Genomic DNA, 20,719 nt, shown 5'->3' with positions numbered 1-20,719 from the left:
AAGTGGGTGCATGTTCTATGAGCAAGTGGCACAGAAAAAAGTGGATTTACAGACCAGGTAAAAGAGGACACTGTGGCTTTCCCACTTTATTGGGGCATCTGCCTTGCAGATTGCCAGCAGACTGGAAAGAGGATTTAAGTCAGGGTTCTCAGACTTGCATTGAAATCACCCTCAGGTGGGGGTCGGGGTGTGTAAGGAACCGAAGTATTGCAGGCCCCAACCCCAACCGTCTGATCCTACCTGGGCAACGTGGTGGTGTCCTCTGACCCAGAAACCCAGCCGTACTCCTGCTCCTGAGACCCAGAGTCACAGTCTGCAGCCCTTTGGGGTCAGAGGAGGCTGGAGGCACTAGTCCCACACTGCCCGGACATAGGGTGGTTGGGGAGGGTCACACACATAGCCTGCCCTGTGGGTCTGGAGGCTCATCTGGCAGGGGAGGAGCTGTCATGGCTGTCCCCAAGCTGTTCTCCACGCCCCTGGCTCCCCATGCATGCATGGGTCTCAGGTCTCCACGTCAGGAGACTTCTCCTGGATGCTCACGGGCTCTGAGGGTCCCTGTTAACTGCTCGGCACCCTTCTGACCAGTCCCTCCTGGGGCTTCCCAAGCCATCTTCCCTGCCTGCCAGCCCCACCTTTCCCATTCATCATGCTTCCTGTTTCACCAAATTAACTGAATGCATGTTTGGTGCACTGGACATAGATTGTCTACCCAACAATCCATGAGGTTGTTACTTTATATTTTTAAACTTTTAAAAATGATCACACAAAGTGAGATTTTCTTCTTTTTTTCAGTCCTATGAACTTTAGCACATGTATAGATTTGTAAAACCCCTATAGATCGGCCCCATCAAAAATCCCCTCCCACCAGTCCTTTTAGTACACAACCTCCCTCCACTTCTAACCCCTGGCAACCACTGACCCGATGTCTATCACTATAATTTTGCCTTTTCAAGAATGTCATATAAATGGGATCATACAGCATGCAACTTTTTAAGACTGGCTTCTTTCACTCAGCATAATGCTTTTTAAATTCATCCAAGCTGTTGCAGGGCAATAGTTCATCCCATTTGACTGCTAAGTGGTATTTCCCTCACCCAATGTACTGCAACTAATAACTTATCCGCTGACCACCCAGACACTTGACTTGTACCCGTTTTTGGAGGTTATGAATAAAGCTGTTATAATATCAGTGTGTAAGTTTTTGTGTGAACATAACTCATTTCTCTAGGGTAGATCCCTGGGATTGGGACTTGGTCATATTGTATGTTTATGTTTAACTTTATAAGAAACTGTCAAACTTTTCCAGAATGGCTGTACCATTTTACATTTCCACCAGCAAGTGTTTCTTAGATGGGACACCGGGATGGCTAATTTTATGTGGCAATGTGACTGAGCTAAAGGATGCCCAGAGAGCTAGTAAGACATTATTTCCGGGTGTGTCTGTGAGGGTGGTTACAGAGAGATTAGCATTCAAATAGACTAAGAAGATCTGACCTCACCAATGTGAGGAGGCATCATCCCACTGGTTGAGGGCCCCAATAGGACAACAAAGCAGAGAACCAGGTCATTTCTGTCTCTCTCTCCCTCTCTTCCCTCCCTCCCTGTCATCCATCCTCTACCCTCTGACATCGGGGCTGTCCTTGCTTCTCAGGCCTTCAGACTCTGGGCATTATACCAGGAGCTTTTCTGGTTCTAGAGCTTGCAGATGGAATATCATGCCATAGCTCAGCCTCCACAATTGCATGAGCGAATCCCCATGATAAATCCCCTCTTTTGTATCTCTCTATATATCCTATTTTTTAATTAATTTATTTATTTATTCTTGAGAGAGGCAGAGCCACAGGAAGAGGGAGAAGCAGGCTCCCTATGGGGAGCCCAATGTGGGACTTGATCCCAGGATCCCAGGATCACAGCCTGAGTTGAAGGCAGATGCTCAACCAGTGAGCCACCCAGGCGCCCTCTCTATATATCCTCTTGTTTGTTTTTCTGGAGAACCCTAGCTAATACAGACACCCAAAACATAAGGAACCAAAAGACAAATGGACAAACTGGGCATCACCTAAATTAAAACTTCCAGCTTCAAAGACACCATTAAGAAAATAAAATGAGGGATCCCTGGGTGGCGCAGCGGTTTGGCGCCTGCCTTTGGCCCAGGGCGCGATCCTGGAGACCCGGGATCGAATCCCACGTCGGGCTCCCTGTGCATGGAGCCTGCTTCTCCCTCTGCCTGTGTCTCTGCCTCTCTCTCTCTCTCTGTATGACTATCATAAATAAATAAAAAAATAAATAAATAAATAAAAAAAGTTGAAGAGCCAGTCAAAGCCTTTAAAAAAAAAAAAAGAAAATAAAATGAGAACCTATAGAATGGTAGAAAATTTTCATAAATCAGATATGTTTGATAAAGCTTAAACCTGGAACATATCATAGAATTCAATAATAAAAAGCCAACCAATTAAAAGATAGGCAAAGGATCTGAATAGACATTTCTCCAAAAAAGATATATAAATGGGGGTACCTGGGTGGCTCAGTTGGTTAAGCATCTGTCTTTGGCTCAGTTCATGATCTCAAGGTGCTGGGATTGAGCCCCACAGCGGGCTCTCCACTCAGCAGGTAATCTGCTTCTCCTTCTCCCTCTGTCCCCTGCCCACCCCCCATGCTCTCTCTTTCAGATAAATACATAAAATCCTTAGAAAAAAAGATATACAAATGGATGTAAGCAAGTGGAAAGATGCACTTCATCAGTAGCCATCAGAGAAATGCAAGTCAAACCACAATGAGACCACTTCGCACCCAGTAGAACTGCTATAACAAGGATAGTGACAAGTATCATTGAGGATACAGAGAAATCAGAAGCCTATACACTGCTGATGAGCATGTAACATGGGACAACTATTTGGGAAGACAGTCTGGCATTCCCTCAAAAGGTTAAATAAAGCATTTGACCCAGAAATTCCCATCCTGAGTATATATACCCAAGAGAAATGAAAACATACATCCACAAGAAAACGGATACACAACGTTCATAGCAACATTATTCCTAATAGCCCAAACATGGCAACAACCCAAATGCCCTCCAGTGGATGAAAGAATGAGCAGACTGGTAAATGCATATAATGGAGTGTCATGCAGCTATTTAAAAGATTGAGGTACAGATTCACGTGGCAACATATACAAATGAAGCTTGACATCATCACAAGAAACGAAAGAAGCCAGACACAAAAGGCCACATATTGTGCCATGGCAATTCCACTTACATGTAATGTCCAGAATAGGCAAATCCAGAGACACAAAAGTAGACTGGAAGTTGCTAGGGGCTAAGGGAATTAGGGAGATGGGAGTGACTTCCAAAGGGCACAGGGTCTCTTATTGGGGTGATGAAAATGTTTTCAAATTGATTGTGGTGATGCTGCATAGCTCTGAATACTAAAAACCATTGAATTGTACACTTCAAATGGGCGAACTATTATTACAATGGTTACTTTTTTTTTATTTTAAATAAGATTGTATTTATTTATTTGACAGAGAGAGAGACAGCACAAGCAGGAGGAGGAGACAGTGGGAGAAGCAGGCCCCCTGCTGAGTAGGGATCCCAATGCAGGGCTCAATCCCAGGATCCCAGGATCATGACCTGAGCTGAAGGCAGCTGCTTAACCCACTGAGCCACCAAGGCACCCCTACAGTTGTTATTTAAACACACACACACACACACACACACACACACACACACACACACACACGAAGAAACCCAAGCAAGCAAGCAAGCAAGCAATTACCTCAGGAGTAAAGCATGCAGAGCCTTTGCCAAGGGGCCAGCCTTGGTGGAGCAGTGGGAGGATTCACATTGAGGACCCTGGCTCTTCACGGGCTGCTTCTTAGTTAAGGCTGCCTGTGGGGTCAGGTGTGGCTTGACAAGAAAAGATTCACACCAGCAGTTACCCTTGTATATTAAGGGTATCCAAATTTTCTATCAGAATTTCAACTGGTTTAAGGATCAAGGATCTGTATGAGAAAACTCCTTCCCTGATCTGACTGTCAAAATGCAACCCTTCTAGATCGTGATGTCCTGGCTGTTTCTGGAACATAGCAAGCACATTCCTCTCTGGGAGCCCACAGCTGTTGCTGCTCTTCCCATTTAGAATGCTTTCAACCCATATTAACATACTAGGATTTTAGCAATCAGGGAAGGACATTGCAAACAGAGGGAACAGCACCAGTGTTGTTGGCAGGAAGGTGAAGAGTAAACAGTGTTCTCATGAGAGAAGATGCTGCATGGATCCTGGGGAGGCTGGTGAACTCACCGGTCCTTAATGCCAGCTCATGGGGTAGGTGATGGAAACCTATAATAGGGCACCAGGACAGTTCCTGAACAGGTGTAAGACATGAAGAGTCACATGCAGCTGCTGTGGTAAAGTTTTTCTGTGGTGTAATTAGAACAGTAAGTCTTACTAAAAAATTATATTCTCAATTCAGGTAGAAGATAGGTGATGTAAGTAGCTCACAAAGCATTTTTTTTTTTTGTCATTTGTTACCATCTATGCTTCTGATGGTACATCAGCTTCTTCATACAGAACACCCAATCTTTTTTATTTTATTTAAATTCAATCAGTTAACATACAGCGTATTATTAGAGGTTAAGGTCTGTGATTCATCAGTCTTATAGAACACCCAGTGCTCATTTCATCATGTGCCCTTCTCAATGCCCATCACCCAGTTACCCCATCCTCCCATATCTTCCCTTTTAGCAACCCAGTTTGTTTCTTATGATTAAGAGTTTCTTATGGTTTGTATCCCTCTTTGATTGCATCTTGTTTTGTTTTTTTTTCCTCTCAGAAGAGACCATCTAAAGTTCCTTTTCACTGTACTTTTCATCCTGGTCCACATCATGATGAAGCAGACAGAAACGTGGGCAGGGCTGGTGGAGGTAAGTGTGTTTCCAGCCAAGCAGTTTTGTCTTAATGATTCCTACCTGCCCACAATCTTAAGTATTGTACCACACAGAGGAATTCTAGAGGAATATGAGGGAGTTTTGAGGGAAAGAAAAGTCACATGTTTGGGATGAAAAGAGAAATGGTTATCTCTGTTTTGCCTGTCCTTGATCTCAGGCTCAGATCTCAATGGCTTTAGTGCCATTTCCTCCATGAAGCTTTTTGTGACTGCTACATAGCTCGCATCTCCCCAAGGTTTTCCCTTACTTAGAAACTAAAGCAGAACACAAGAAACTTTCTTTGAGTTCCCCCATTTCATTTAGAGGCAGTACAATGTAATTAAGAGCTCAATCTCTGGAGCCAGCCTGCCTGGGTCGGAATCCCTGCTCCACTACTCATCAATTCTGTAACATCGAGTAAGTTAACTTAACACTGTGGGCCTTGGTTTTCTTGTGGCCTAGCGGTTTAACGCTGCTGCCTTCAGCCCAGGGCGTGATCCTGGGGACCCGGGATGGAGTCCCATGTTAGGCTCCCTGCATGGGGCCTGCTTCTCCCTCTGCCTGTGTCTCTGCCTCTCTCTCTCTCTGTCTCTCATGAATAAATAAATACAATCTTAAAAAAAATAAAAAATAAAAGGACTCACAGGGCCCCTGGGTGGTTCAGTGGTTGAGCGTCTGCCTTTGGCTCAGGTTGTGATCCCGGCCGGGGTCCTAGGATTGAGTCCTATAGCAGAGCTCTGCAGCTTCTCCCTCTGTCTATGTCTTTACCTCTCTGTGTCTCTCACGAATAAATAAAGTCTTTAAAAAGTAAATAAGTAAAAGGACTCACAGGGTCTATGATTGCTGTGAAGACCACACATGCTGGCAAGGAGATCAGCAGCCAATAAAGATGAGCTCTCGTGATCATGGTACCTCTGGTGTCTCACTCTGTCTCATATTATCCATACAGTCTTCCCGTCTGTATGGGAAGGGGACCAGAGCCCCCTTCCGTGCAGGAACCATGCTTCCCTGTGTCCCCTTTGGGACTCATGGAACTGCCGCTGAGGAGCTCAAGGGACTGGTGGGAGGAGAAGGGGGGTCCCTCTGGTGGTCTGGGAGAGTGATAAGCAGATGAAGCCAGGGGCTGGGGGTTCTGAACACCTTTGTACTTTACTGCATCATTTACTGTGCACCTGAGGGGCTCCCCTCTCTCCCTCTTTCCTTCTTTCCTGAAGAAAGGGACTAGGAATAGGGGCAATAATTGTACCTACCATCACAGAATTGTGATGAGGATTGAATTAGGTAACATATAAAACACTTAGACAATGCTTGGCACATAGTAAGTGCTCAGTGGATGTTACTTCCTGCTACTCTTTCTTTTTTTTTTTTTTTTAAGATTTGTTTATTTATTTTAGGGGAGAGAGGGAGCCGCAGAGAGTGAAGGAGAAGCAGACTCCCTGCTGAGCATGGAGCCCAACATGGGGCTCCATCCCAGGACCCTGACATCATGACCTGAGCCAAAATCAAGAGTCAGATGCTTAACCAACTGAGCCATCCCAGTGACCCTCTTTCTTTTCTTGTTTTTAATTAAAGATAGATAGATTGATTTGACACAGACAGAGAGAGAACATGTGGGGGTGCGGGGCAGAGGAAGAGAATCTCAAGCAGACTCTCCATTGAATGCAGAGCCCAGCACAGGGCTTGATCTCATGACCCTGAGACCATAACCTGAGCTGAAATCAAAAGTCAGTTGCTCAACCAACTGAGCCACCCCAGGCACCCGTTTCCTTTTTCTTTAATTTTTTTTAAAATTTTTATTTATTTATTTATTATAGTCACACACAGAGAGAGAGAGAGGCAGAGACATAGGCAGAGGGAGAAGCAGGCTCCATGCACCAGGAGCCCAACGTGGGATTCGATCCAGGGTCTCCAGGATCGTGCCCTGGGCCAAAGGCAGGCGCCAAACCGCTGCACCACCCAGGGATCCCTCCTTTTTCTTAATATTTATTAATTTTCTGATTAAGAAAGCAATGCTTATTTGTGGTAGAAAAGTGTGAAAGTGTAGGGGGGAAACTCACCACAGCGAGGGAGTCAGATAAATGAGTAAGACAAGGTATAAGTGCAAGAAGTACACACAAGATGCAGAGGCCACTCAGTGGAAATGAACACGGTGCAGGTGAAGGACTATTCCTGGAGAGGCTCCATGGAAAAGGTGAAGCTCACACATGAGGAGGTTTGCAAAGATGAATAAGAGTTTAGGTGGACAAGGGAGGACAGTCAGGAAGAAGGAACAGCATATTCAAAGGCACAGAGGCATGAAACAGCAAGTGTGCCCCTGTAACTGTAACTGTGGCTCCAGTGTCAAGTATGTGGGAGGGGTAGGGGAAGGGGTTGGGATAAGAGGAGTGCTAGGGAAGTAGGCAGGGCTAGGAAATGAGAAGCCCTGTTTCTCTCTCTCTCTCTCTCTTTTAAAGATTTTATTTATTTATTCATGAGAGACACAGAGAGAGAGGCAGAGACATAGGCAGAGGGAGAAGCAGGCTCCATGTAGGGAGCCCTATGTGGGATTCGATCCCGGGACTCCAGGATCATGCCCTGAGCCAAAGGCAGATGCTTAACCACTGAGCCACCCAGGTGTCCCAAGCCCTGTTTTTCCATAAATAATTTGGTCACTGGCCTAAGAAATGAAAAGGGGTCATTGGACGGTCTGCATTGGCATCACACACTTATCATTTTAGAGAGAGAGCTCGTGCAGAGGTACTTCTATAAGGCTGGGCCCAGAGTCTCAGAATGGGTTAAGGACAGCCCAGGCCAACACAGGAGTCAAGGGTGCACAACACAGGATGGGCTACATATCGCCTGACAACTGGAAGAGGTGGTGGGCTGGGGCTGGGGAGTGGTAGGGAGATGAAGAGAAATAAGGCATTCGGAACAATTCCCAGGTTTCTGGCTTGGTTGACTGCGAAATGGATGATGTCAGCAACCAAAGCAGGAAATACACGAAGAAAAGCATGCTTGTGGAGAAAAACCACTCTGGTGATCAGATTTATCTTTATGTAAGAAATAGTCCTTGTAATTTTTTTTTCTTTTCTTTTCTAAGTAAGCTCTACACCCAGGGTAGGGCTTGAACCTATGACCCCGAGATCAAGTCGCATGCTCTGCTGAGTCAGCTGGTAGCCCTAGGCCACGGAATTTAAGATCTTCAGTTCTTCATTATTGACATATTTAAAATAGTGCAGGTGACTGCACTTTCCTTTATCTTTTTGAAGTAGAAAAAATTGAAACTCCATAAACAATTTTTTTTTTTAAATTTAGGATTTTCTTTTTCACCACCACTCCATGGTTCATACTTCTGTCAGCTGAAACGTTTGGGTAAAACCAAGGTTTTCCCTTGGAAACTCATCACATAATACATACTCTCAGAACTGAGTTGGATCTCAAGAATAGATATGACTTGGGATGGGTGAGGGGCACAAGGAATGAAACCGCCTTTGTTATGACAGATAATGTCCTTGGAAATCTTGCCCATCCCTTTCATCTACAGATGAGAAGCAAAAGCAGAAACTAACCATGGGAGGCAGAAACTTAGAAGGAGGCAGAATTCAGCTCTGATTAACTTCCAGCGATGAGTATGCTCAACAGAGGAACTGCCAGATTTTCTGCTGTGTAACAATGGGCCTCTCATCCTGAAGAGAATGGACTGCCATCTCTCAGGGATATTGTTGAGTTTCTGCACTGAGCAAGAGGTTGAAGATGGTTTCTAAGGCCCTCTTGGACTCAGACTTTTATTTATTTTTTGGACTCAGACTTTTAAAAAGATTTTGTTTATTTATTTGACAGAGAGGGAGCACATGCAGGGGGAGCAGCAGAGAGGGAGAAGCAGGCTCCCCACTGAGCAGGGAGTCTGACACAGAGCTCAATCCCAGGAGCCCAGGATCATGACCCAAGCTGAAGCGAGACACTTAACTGACTGAGTCACCCAGGTGCCCCTTGGACTTTTTATTGATTGAATGTGAGGAGCCAGAGCAGGACATGGGAACACCATGAGTGAAGAAACTCATGAGCATGAACATAAGGTGTGCATGGCCCCTGTTATCATCTTGCTATTTGATGGGACAGATTCTTTGCTTGACCAAACCAAACTCAGTCCTGAACCTTCTCCTAGACCCATCTGTGCTCTTCCTTGTAAAATCTAGCTTTAGAAAGAACCCCAAGAAGTCAGTTTACCAATAGTCCCTCATTTTCCACCATCACCCCAGGGTGGGATCACTCATCTGGGCCCATCTTCAGCAAGAATTGTTAGGTCAGTTTAGCCAAAACCCCTTACCTGTTTTCTTTCCTCTTAGATCCATCCACTGACCCCTATCTTGCCCATTGGCTGTAAATTCTCACTTGATCAGCTGTATTGACATGAAACCAGTTCTTTTTAAAGTAGGCTCCATGCTCCATGAGGAGCCCAATGCGGAGCTTGAACTCACAACCCTGAGATCAAGACCTGAGCTGAAATCAAGAGTTGGACACAACCAACTGAGCTACCCAGCTACCCAGCCACCCAGCCATGGGCTGTACAGACACAAGCCCAGGTCTATACAGAGGTCTGTTTTCCTCTACTTCAATAGTACTGAACAAAATATTTTTACCGTCGTAACTACTGAGCAGCACTGTTTTTTCACAAATCTGGTTTTCAGATGTGTGAAGAGTAGCAAGCAGTCGGATATGGCTATATAGATGTGCAGAGACCATTTCAAAGAAAGCCTGACTATATGACTAAGGAGTTTGAATTTTATTCTTTCAAAAGATTTTATTTGAGAGAGAGCAAGCAGTGCATGGGGAATCGCAGAGGGAGAGGGAAAGCACGCTCTGCTGTGCAGGGAGCCTGATGCTGGGTTTGACCCCAGGACCCTGAGATCATGATCTGAGCCAAAGGCAGACACTTAAACAACTGAGCCACCCAGGTACCCCTTGGATTTTATTAAGGGAGAAACCACTGAAGGAGTGACAAGTCAGTGCTTTAGGGAGATTGAGAGAAAAATAGACTCCACTAGCAAAGTACTTATCTAACCCAGGGGAGAAGCAAGAAGGACCTGAACTCCAGGCTTAGCAGCAATGGAAGCAAAGGAATAACAGGTTGCAGAGCCGTAAGGGACAGGGAGGGGGGATCACCTGGGTGAGGCTTATTCTTAACACATGCCTCCCCACCTCACGTGGGAGCCATCCAGGCCACAAGGTCTAGCCTCCCAAGTAGAGCAACTTAGGGTCTTCCATTTCCTGATCTCATTGTCATGTCTCACCTGGCAAGTTTAAGACAGGGTTAATATTAACAACCGCCTCACACACAGGTGGCTGTGAAGATTACATGATTTTAATATCTGAAAACCAGGGGGTGCCTGGGTGGCTCAGTTAAGCGCCTGCCTCAGGTTGGGTCATGATCTTGGGGTCCTGGGATCAAGCTCCACATCAGGCTCCCTGCTCAGCAGAGTCTACCCACCCACTGCTTATGCCCGTTCTCTCAATAAATAAAATCTTTAAAAAAAAAAAAAATCCGAAAACCACTTGGAAAAGGGCCAGGTGGAAGATATGTGTCAGCGACTATTATCATCATCGCTTGGAAATCCCACCTCCCCCATGACCTCAACTCTAACAATCTCTTTCCACTCCATGCCTACTGAACCTGCCCATGCCTCGATGGCAGTCAGATATAGAATGAGAATAACCAAAGAAAAACTCCGAAGGTCTGGACCCTGAGTTTACGGAAATTTTGTGAGGGGGCAGTTTATGAGAAAGATGTATCTGGTTTGAAACATGTAACTTGAAACTTTTAAAGGTCCAAGAGTAAGTGTCCTGCAGTCTGACAGAGACCCAACATTGGAACTTAGGAGAGACTAGTACCACAGGTGATTTAAAACTTATTTGCATAGATAATAGTTGACACCATAGGAGTATGTGGTTCCAAGGACAATGGTAAAGAAAGAGACAAACTGGTATCACAGTCCAACATTAAGGAATACTCAGGGACTGAGAAAAGAGGAATCATCATGGGAAACAGAAATAATCAGGAAAATCAGATGAACAAAATGTTACAGTAGCTTCAAAGATATTTAAAAATAAACATAATTTTCATGCAACGATCCAGATCATTCCCAGGTCTCACAGAGATGCTCTGAAGGAGGGAGTTGTGAGGTCTTTGTGGGGTGAGGGGAATTCAGCATGCGGATAGAGAAGTGGTTGATCCTTCATGTGTAGTGACTATTCACCTAATTTTACCTGCTCAGGGGTCTTTTCCAGAGCTCCACAACATGAACTGACACACAAGTGGCCATGTTCAGGCCCACCCCAAGCTATCCTGTCCGAAACCTCTTCTCCTCTAAAACATACAATGCTTTATAAGACCTTGCTCATCTCCCTCCAGAAATTTTCTCTATCCCATTAGTTCTTGCTTTACAGTTTAAATTTTAAGGCTCTATCCTCAGAAATTGATAGGTTCAATTTGAAGTTCAGGAACCTACATTACTAACAAGCACCCTAGTGATTCTAATATGGATAGTTCATGGCCTATGCTTCAAGAAACAAAGTTCTATTTGTAGGTATGTGGTGAGTGTCAAAGAAGAGCCAAAAAGAACAAGTTTCATTATAGCTTTAAGAAATTAAAAACGTATTAGGTGATCACAATATATGCTCAGAAATTTTTCAAAGGCCAGTTCCAGATACTTCTCTATCTTCTCTGTAAGACTTTTATCTCAGCCTTCTCCATGACTGGAACCTCCTCCCACCAAGAGCCCAAAGAAGAAATCTACATATGCCCATTACAACCCAAAATCCAAGTACATGCTTGTCAGAGGCCCCACACCCAATAGTAACAGTTTTCTAGTTTTGGTTGCTGGTCTTAAGTATCATCCAACGTGTGGGTATGAGGTGGGAGTAACTGTGTACATGACCGAAGAGTCTGTGGCAGTATCTAGAGGAATATGATAGAGTCTTGACAGAAAGAGGTCATGTGTTTATGAAAGAAAAATAGTTGTCTGTAAAAAAATCTTAAAGATTAAAATTTAGATTCCAGTTATAGCCATGGTTTCCTATTTTAATTGAAATAGATTTGGCTCCTGCACAAAAACACAATGAATGTCGCCTTCTAAAAAACTATTCTGTTTAATAGTGCACTTCATTTATGCTACAGGATGAGCAGGATTGGGAAAATATAATGAAAGATCATCCCCTCAGCTGGGAAAACTCAGGAGCTCCATCCTAACCCAGCAAGAAGCCCAACAGCCAGGTCAGGTCAGACTCCCTTCCCTGGGCTTTGCTTTTCTTTGCATTCATACTTGGCGGCTGAAGTCAGAGGTGAGGTCATGAGGGGTCAGGGGCTGGGGCCAGATGTCATTGGTGATAGAGGGCAGGGCAAGCTGGCTGAGTGAGCTCCTTAAAAAGCATTCTATTCTTAGTAATTAGGGGTTTGAATTAGATCACTTTTCAACACAGGAGTGGGGAGGGATGCGGAGAAGGGGAGGATAGGAAATAGGCCAATGCTAAATCTTTCTGATCCTCTCCCTGTTAGACTGATTATCAGATGGATTTCCCAATCAGACCTATAACAATAGGGAAGGACAAGTTCTTCAACAAAACTGCTTTGCTGCTCTTGGAGATGGGCTTGCTGCCACCGTCAAAGTACAGTTATCACAGAAAACCTCGTAGGGTCCCCCCGCCAGTAAAATAACAAATCCCTCAGCACCACATTTCCATAATTAATGAAGTCATGAACAACGACAACAACCACAAACAGCACATTCCTTATCAAAACTTAAAGCTGGATTAGGAACAGCGGCTTTGAAATACAGCCCCCGTGTCCCCTTCTTAGCAAGTAGCAGGACTCAGAACATTCTTTGCACTGCCTTCTGTGCCGGCTATACTGATCCCAACTACAGGAATCCTTGGAATTTTATTCCTACTGTGCTTCCACTCCCCCACCTTGGAAAGAAAGGCTCCTCTGGTGTGAGAGAAATGGTCTAGTGCAAACTCCCTTCCAAAACGGAAGGTGACTGGGCCCAGAGCTTCCCTCTTATTCCCAGCACTCAACCTGCCACTTGCCTCCTGGTTTCACTGCTGGGGAAACTGACAGGTAGCTCATCACCAGGATGTGCCAGGATCCTTTCCCCAACTTGGCCCATTCTCTAAAGTGAAAAGTGTGAGTCGGAAGGGACACATTCTAAGATGTTCATACTTCTATAGAGTAAGGCAGGAGCTCTTCAGACTCGGAGGAAGTGAGGAAAACAGGTGTGTGGCTCTCTCAGGTGGACTCTCTGATATTTAATTCAGCAGTGACTCTGAGAGAACTTTTGCTCATTCCCATTACATTCAAAGGCTTTTCTCCAGTGTGAATTCTCTGATGGCGAACAAGAGCTGAGCTATACCTAAAGGCTTTCCCACACTCACTACATTCATAGGGATTCTCCCCCGTGTGGATTCTTTGATGCTGAATAAGGCCTGAGCTATAGGTAAACTTTCCTCCACATTCCATACATTCATAGGGCTTCTCTCCAGTGTGGATTCTCTGGTGCTGGTAGAGGTGTGAGCTCTGGCTAAAGGCTTTCCCACACTCATTACATTCATAGGGCTTCTCTCCAGTGTGGATTCTCTGGTGATGGATAAGAGTGGAGCTTCTGCTGAAGGCCTTCCCACATTCATTACAAGCATATGGTTTCTCTCCAGTGTGGATTCTCTGATGATGAGTAAGGGTAGAGCTCCAGCTAAAGGTTTTCCCACATTCATTACATTCATAGGGCTTCTCCCCGGTGTGGATCCTCCGATGTAGAATGAGGGCAGAGCTACAACTGAAAGTCTTCCCACAATCGTTACATTCGTAAGGTTTCTCTCCAGTGTGGATTCTCTGATGCTGAATAAGATGTGAGCTCTGGCTGAAGGCCTTCCCACATTCACTACATTCATAGGGTTTTTCCCCAGTGTGGATTCTCTGATGTTGAATAAGGTCTGAAGTTCGATTAAAGCTCTTGCTACATTCATCACACTTATGGGGTCTGTCTCCCACAGGAAGTCTCTGATGTGAAATAAGGTTAGAACTCACAGTCAAGCTATTCCTAAAATCACTGTATTTCTCACTTCTCTCTCCCCCGGGGGTTAGCTTTTCCTCATCTGTCATCTGACCAAAATCTTGTATCTTCCTATCCAATCTTTCTCCAGAGGAATTCCCCAGTTGCCTCTTGAGACTGACATCTTGTTCATAGGCTTCTTCAAACTTAAGACCCTGAGAAATATCCTTTTGGAATCTTCCCAACAGCACCCCACGTGATCCTGTATCTTCAGAAATGTCTTGATCATGCTCAGTCCTGGTCTCACCATCTGGCACAATACAAAATACAAACATCACTTGGAAGAAGGAATCAAAACCAGAGGACAGGATAATTACGAGAAGGATGTTCATGGAGCTAAAAGCACATCAGGCTGGAGATAGCTGAGGCAAGCTGAGAGAACTGTGTTGCAGAAATAATAAAAGAGAAGAGCAAGAAGCAAAATCAAAATGAAAAGAGCTGGCAGAGATAGAGAAAGAGAAGGCTGAATATGGGAAGAGAGGAAGACAGACCGGGTGGAGGTGTAGAACCAAAATCAGAAGAGAAAGGACATGTGTTTAATGAAGTGACAAAGTCCTCACAGAGATCAGAGACTGGAAATACAAGTAGAGAGATTGTGGCTTCTAGAAGATAGAGGAGAACAAATGTAAGCAAGCAAGCAAGCAGATGGGTGACATTAAACAGCCACAGAGCAAGAAGTGACAAGGAGGAGGCTACAGTGAAAAGAACACTCACATCCGTAGGCCACACACGCCAAACCCATGGTAACAAGCAAAAGACAGAGTTCAGTCCACCTCTGGGCCCCAGGCCTTGAAGGCTGGGCCAAGACGTGTGGATACTTAAACCGTCTTCTTGTCCGACTTCCCTATTTTCACTGGTCTGTGGTTTTCGAAGGTAGCTTTGGGCAGAGAGGATGAGTGAAGGGGTCTAGACAGCTGGCATTTTTAGTCTATTGATTATTTTAAAAAGTAAAGACAGGGCAATGAGTGTTAGGGACAGAAACAGCTGTTTCTCCCTCCCCTGAAGAGGTACCTCTCAGGACCTCTCTGTTCTGTTTCCTTCAAACTCAGGACCCTTGGCTTTTCTTCTGATTATAGCCCAAAGATTGTGTCAACGTTCAGAAATGGAAATCCTGCCCATGGGCAAAGACATGGGACAAGGTTTATCCTGCTCATACCAAGTGGTCCCAGAGGTCAACTCTAGACCCAGGATTTGCAGGGGCCAGAAAAGGAAATGTCTGGGGAGAATTCAACAGAAGTGAGGGAGACCCCTTAGCACTACAACGAAAATGTCCTGACAATGAGTGACAGACAAGAGATTAACAGTCCATAGACTAAAGGTTAAAGAAACCAGTTGCTCCCTAAAACAAGCTACAATTTCTACTGGAGCCACAGTTGCACTAGGTCCTGAACAAAGCAACAGGTCTCCAAACTGGTACAACAGAAAAAGGGAGGAGGAGTTCCAGAATGTGCACTCGGCACAGAGCAGTACCGCACGCATTTAGGGATCCTGGTATGTTCATCTTTTGGAAAAAGCTCTGAATTATACATTTAAGAATCACATAGAAAAAAAAAGCACCAGATTTGGAGCTGAAAGACCAGGGCTCAAGTCCTGCTATATGACCATACGCAAAGCACTGAACACCTCTGACTTCTCTGTCCTCAGGTAGAACACAAGAATACCAGCGACCTCCATTACTGTGTTGCTGCAAGGTTTCCATGACAGAATATACATGAAAGCTCTTTATGAGCTGCCAATTACTATATAAGCAGGAGTTACTGTCATTGTTGTTAGAATTTTCTGAGACTACCCTCATCTTTAGGTGATCATTTTGTGACTCAAGTGTCACTAGCAAACAAGGAAACAAAGGAATGCCAAAGGAGTTTTATTGAGAAAGTGTAACTCCTTACCCAGCGAGAACACATTCCCATAATTCTCCAGCATCACATCCCTATAGAGGTCCCTCTGAGCAGGCTCCAAACGCTTCCACTCCTTCCGGATGAAGTACACAGCTACATCCTCAAACGTCACCAACTCCTGAAACAATACAGTCTTGCATGCAATTTCAGGGATAAGACTGGCAGCACCAAAAACAAAACAAAACCAAAGAAAAAACAAAAAAAACCCCACACCAACAACCTGGGTTTGAGGATGCATATCTAAGAGGTTGGGAAAGGAGTTTATGGCTGAGAAAGAGAGGGGCCTGTTATTCAGCAGGAAAGGACAATGTTCCTAACAGAGGGAATCATGGTTTGGGGCAATAAATGGATGTCATGGCACAAATGCTTACATGAAATGGGAAGGAAAGAAGGAAGAAGGGAACCACAGCTCACCTGGGACTTGGCCTTTAGGAGCGCAGCTGCCAACATCTCATCCCCCAGGCTGTCCTTGTCAGAAAAGGCAGGAACTTTCGAGGAAGGAAGAGCTGAAGGACAACAAAAGGGTCTGTGAGTGAAGCCATCTGCTCTCTGGCCTCCCAATCCACAGAAAACTCATGGTGTCCTAGACCCAACAATCTAGACCCACTGCCTCTTGAGATGAGATGTTCAAAGCTCTGTTGATTCTACTCTCCACCTGCCCAGGTCCCTTCCTTTCTGTCCAGTCATTGCACTCTCTGGGAAACTGGTCCAGTCCTCCCATTAGTGATCAGTACCTTCTCGTTCTTCCTCTCAAGCTTGGCCAGCAATGCAGACATTCCTGCTCACACCCCTTCCATCCCTCTCCACATCTCTGAATGCAAACTCCAGCACGAAGGTCTCTTGGGTCAGAGGAAACCAGCAGCCTCACCCAACCCCAAACGAACAATATAATGCTCATTCTCCTTTCTTCTCATCCCCAAACCAAATCTACACACTACAAATGTTTCCTGTAGTGTAATTCTTCTGTAATTCTTAAGTTAATATATCTGTCCCTTAGAGACTCTAAACCCCTAGGGTCAAAAGATTGTGTGCAATCACTGGACAAAGAGATCATTGAGTGTCTTTTTTTCTGATAAGCATGCCCTTTAGGACCGCCATTGGCGCCTAAGTCAGTGGCACAGGTGATGACAGCAAAATACAAATATGATAGTGGCTTCTACTCATTTTATCCTTTTGCCTGTGACCTACAGAGTGCTTGCCTAAGAGCCTAAGTGCATGCCCCTAAAGAACAAACTAGGACTATGAAGGCGGCTGCTACCAAGTGCCTGGAATTCTGTGATCATCACAGTTTTCTTAATCCTGCATGTGGTCCCACTAGCCCTTCACAAACGCCTCAGCTATAAAGCCTACCAAGCTGTACATTCACTATTGGCTTCAGGCAGCTTTCCCACTTAGGCTGCGAGCTACTGAATGGAAAGGACTGTGTCTCAGCCACATCTGGCTTCTAGTAGTTAGCCCAGTTCCTGGTAAGCAAGAGATCCAGCATGACTGCTGAATGCCTGAGTAAAAGAAGAAATGAATCCCTATTTCTTACCACTCTCAAGCAGGGCCTGAGGTTCCTGAGATACGCAATCAGCCTGAGTTTCCATGGGTAGGGCTAGAAGCTCTGGGTCTCTGGTCTACTATCTGCAGACTCAGCACGAAGCACGTTTTGAATGAAAATGAGGAAGCACTGCAGAAGCAAAGTTCAAGGTTCAATGGTTTAAAAAAAATACCTCAAGGGAGCCTCCCAGGAGCTAGCTTTTCAGTTAGTACCTAAGATGAACAAAAGGAAATGTAGCAACCAGGATCAGTCTTCCAGATCCTGGTAAATACATCCACTTGCTCCCTGTGATGAGATTCCATGAGCACCACAGAAAGGGCCCCTGTTCCTAGACAATATCCCACCTGTGGCTCCCACAACATACTGATTGATATAACAACAAAAAACATGGAACGCTGGTGCCAAATAATGATACTAACAATGAATACCAAGCAACGATTCAAAGAAAAAAAAACAGAATAAAATGAAAAAAGTATATGCCCATAGATTTGCAAAATGTGTATGTATTGTATCAACTGTATCCATTATCAGCTTGGAATAGTAGATAAAGCTATTTACAGATTTTTATTTTTATTTATCTAGTTATTTTTAAGTAGGCTCCAATGTGGCATGAACTCACGACCTGAGTTGAGATCAGGAGTCAGACACTTCACCAACTGAGCCACCCAGGTGCCCCTGTTTGGACTTTTTTTTTAAAAAAAAACCTCATAAACAGGGGAGCCTGGGTGGCTCAGTCAGTTAAGCATCTGCCTTCCACCAGAGGTCATGATCCCGAGTCCCAGGACCAAGCTCCACACTGGGCTCTCTGCTCAGTGAGGAGTCTTCTCCCTCTCCCTCTCTCCCAACTTGTGCAAGCTCTCGCTCTCTCTCAAAATAAAAAAAAAATCTAAAAAAAATCTTAAAAACCTCACTCGTAAACACTAGAACTAGTAAAAAAAAAAAAAATACTTTCATTAGATTTCTAGCGGTCATATTAAATTTAGGTGTTATTCTTTGAAGAAAAGAGAAAACAGCACCCAAACAGCAGAGAGCAAAGAAACTTCCTATGAGTTCTTGGTCTCTCATTTAAAAAACCCTGAGGAAATAACACCTGATACCCAGAACTAGAGCAAATAGCTCAGATCTACTAATTAAATAAGATAAATCCTTCCTCCCCTTTCTAAGCTGTCTGCTTCTAGTCTCAGGCAATGGCAGGATGTTCCTGAGGGATGGGGGGCCCTTCTGTGGTCCTCGTACAATGTAAAATTGCAGGGAGGTGTATGCACTCACCAGATCTAGAGGCCTGGCCCCTATGACCGAGAAGGTAGCAGCCAGCCTTCTACCTTCCTTTTCTCCTAATACATTTCCTTGGATCAGAATATAAGACCCTAAAACAGAGACCAACAATTCTTTTTTTAAAAGATAAGATTATGGGGGCACTTGGGTGGCTCTGGTTGAGTATCTGCCTTTGGCTCAGGGTGTAATCCGGGGTCTGGGGATCGAGTCCCACAACAGGCTCCCAGCAGGGAGCCTGCTTCTCTCTCTGCCTGTATCTCTGCCTCTCTCTTCTGTCTCTCATGAATAAACAAATAAATCTTTAAAAAAATATGTAAGATTACCTATTACTTCATTTTTATCCATACTGACAATCCCACTTCCCAGATGCTATGATAATCAAAAGAGGTCTGTTCTCTGCAGCTCTAGTGAATAAAATATATAATATATAAAATAAAATATAATGTCAGTTTCTAGACGGAGGTTTGGATCTCAAGAAGTTTTTACTTCATACTTGAATGCTGTGACAAGAATCAACAGACCAAGAACAGGCATGGCACCCACCAGAGCTTTCCTACCTTTAGGCAAGAGCAAAGACAAAAAACCCTGGATTTTGTCTACCTCCCTCTTCATTTATGTGCTCATATAACAAACAACTATTGAGTGTCTCTACATTGCAAGGCGCTGCTGGAAAGAATCCGAAAGATATTTGCTTCATCATTATAGACTGCTGCATTCACATAAAGCATAAAAAGGGGAGGGGCCCTGAGAGTTGCTCAGAGTTCACAGAACTCTAGTGTCTGGGCAACAAGGCAGTACAGAATGCCTACCACCAATGCCTTTACACAGAGAAAGGCACTGAATGAGCCACAAGTCAGGTCCCATGGCAATCAAGGTTGCCACCAGCGCCCTCCTTGCTGGGTCCCTTCCACTTTGTCTCAGAGCCAGCCATCTTTTGTTCTTATCAACCAATTGCACAATTTCCAGGACTGTTTATAAGCAGACACCTCCAACAAATCAGCCCTTAGTCCAAACACCCTTTAGAAAGGAAAATCAGAGGCTCTGACTCCAGTGAAAAGAAGCACGCCTCCCTCCTCACAGCTCGGTTAACCCAAGCTAGAACTCAAAGGCATATTGTTGAGAACAAGTCCCCAGTGTCTGGATCAGCACACAATGTTTCTCAGAGAAAGAAAAATCTCCATTATGCCCCCACAACTTCTGGTCCAGGCAGGGCTCTTCCCTGTTCTGCTGCCAACACCTCTCCCTGAAGCTGCTCCCAGGGACTGACAATGATGACCTGGCAGTGAGAACGAGTCACGGAAAGATTTACCTGCTGGAATCTCTCCTTCCTTTTTTTGGAGTTAGGTCCCAGAAGACCAGAGAAGCAATTATTAGGAATTTTGAAGCCTCTGTTCAAGTTCCTGGGAATTCTAAGTTAAGCTAATGCCAGTGCTGTATGATGAAGGAAGTAAAAAAAAAAAAAAAAAAAAAGAATTAAAAATTTTCACGTAAACTTCATCTACTCAGACAGATAAAAGGAAAAAAAAGAGAACATATAATAATCAGCACAATTGGTCTATATATACAATGAAATATTACTCAGCCATTAGAAACGACGAATACCCACCATCTGCTTCAACGTGGATGGAACTGGAGGGTATTATGCTGAGTGAAGTAAGTCAATCGGAGAAGGACAAACAGTGTATGGTTTCACTCATACGGGGAATATATAAAATAGTGAAAGGGATTATAGAGGAAAGGAGAGAAAACGAGTAGGAAAAATCAGAGAGGTTGACAGAACATGAGAGACTCCTAACTCTGGGAAACGAATAAGGGGTAGTGGAAAGGGAGGTGGGCGAGGGGATAAGATGACTGGGTGAGGGGCACTGAGGGGGGCACTTGACCGTATGAGCACTGGGTGTTATGCTATATGTTGGCAAACTGAACTCCAATAAAAATACACACACACACACACACACACACACACATAAATAATCAGCACAGTTAAGACACAATTGGT

General features: G+C 44.5%; 1 protein-coding gene across 1 annotated transcript in view; it reads right to left on the bottom strand.

Annotated features, from left to right (window-relative positions):
• Positions 1 to 10,798: 10,798 nt before the first annotated feature.
• The window catches only part of LOC144319574 (zinc finger protein with KRAB and SCAN domains 1-like), a 64,067-nt gene continuing 54,146 nt past the window's right edge, over positions 10,799 to 20,719 (bottom strand). Inside the window, exon 9 of the mRNA XM_077907871.1 lies at positions 10,799 to 13,890. Coding sequence (XP_077763997.1) covers positions 13,185 to 13,890 — 706 coding nt within the window. The 3' untranslated portion in view covers positions 10,799 to 13,184. The remainder of the gene's footprint in view (positions 13,891 to 20,719) is intronic.

This window comes from Canis aureus, chromosome 8 (genome assembly GCF_053574225.1).
Source record: "Canis aureus isolate CA01 chromosome 8, VMU_Caureus_v.1.0, whole genome shotgun sequence".
Lineage (NCBI taxonomy): Eukaryota > Metazoa > Chordata > Mammalia > Carnivora > Canidae > Canis > Canis aureus.
This window is presented reverse-complemented; position numbering and strand designations above follow the sequence as displayed.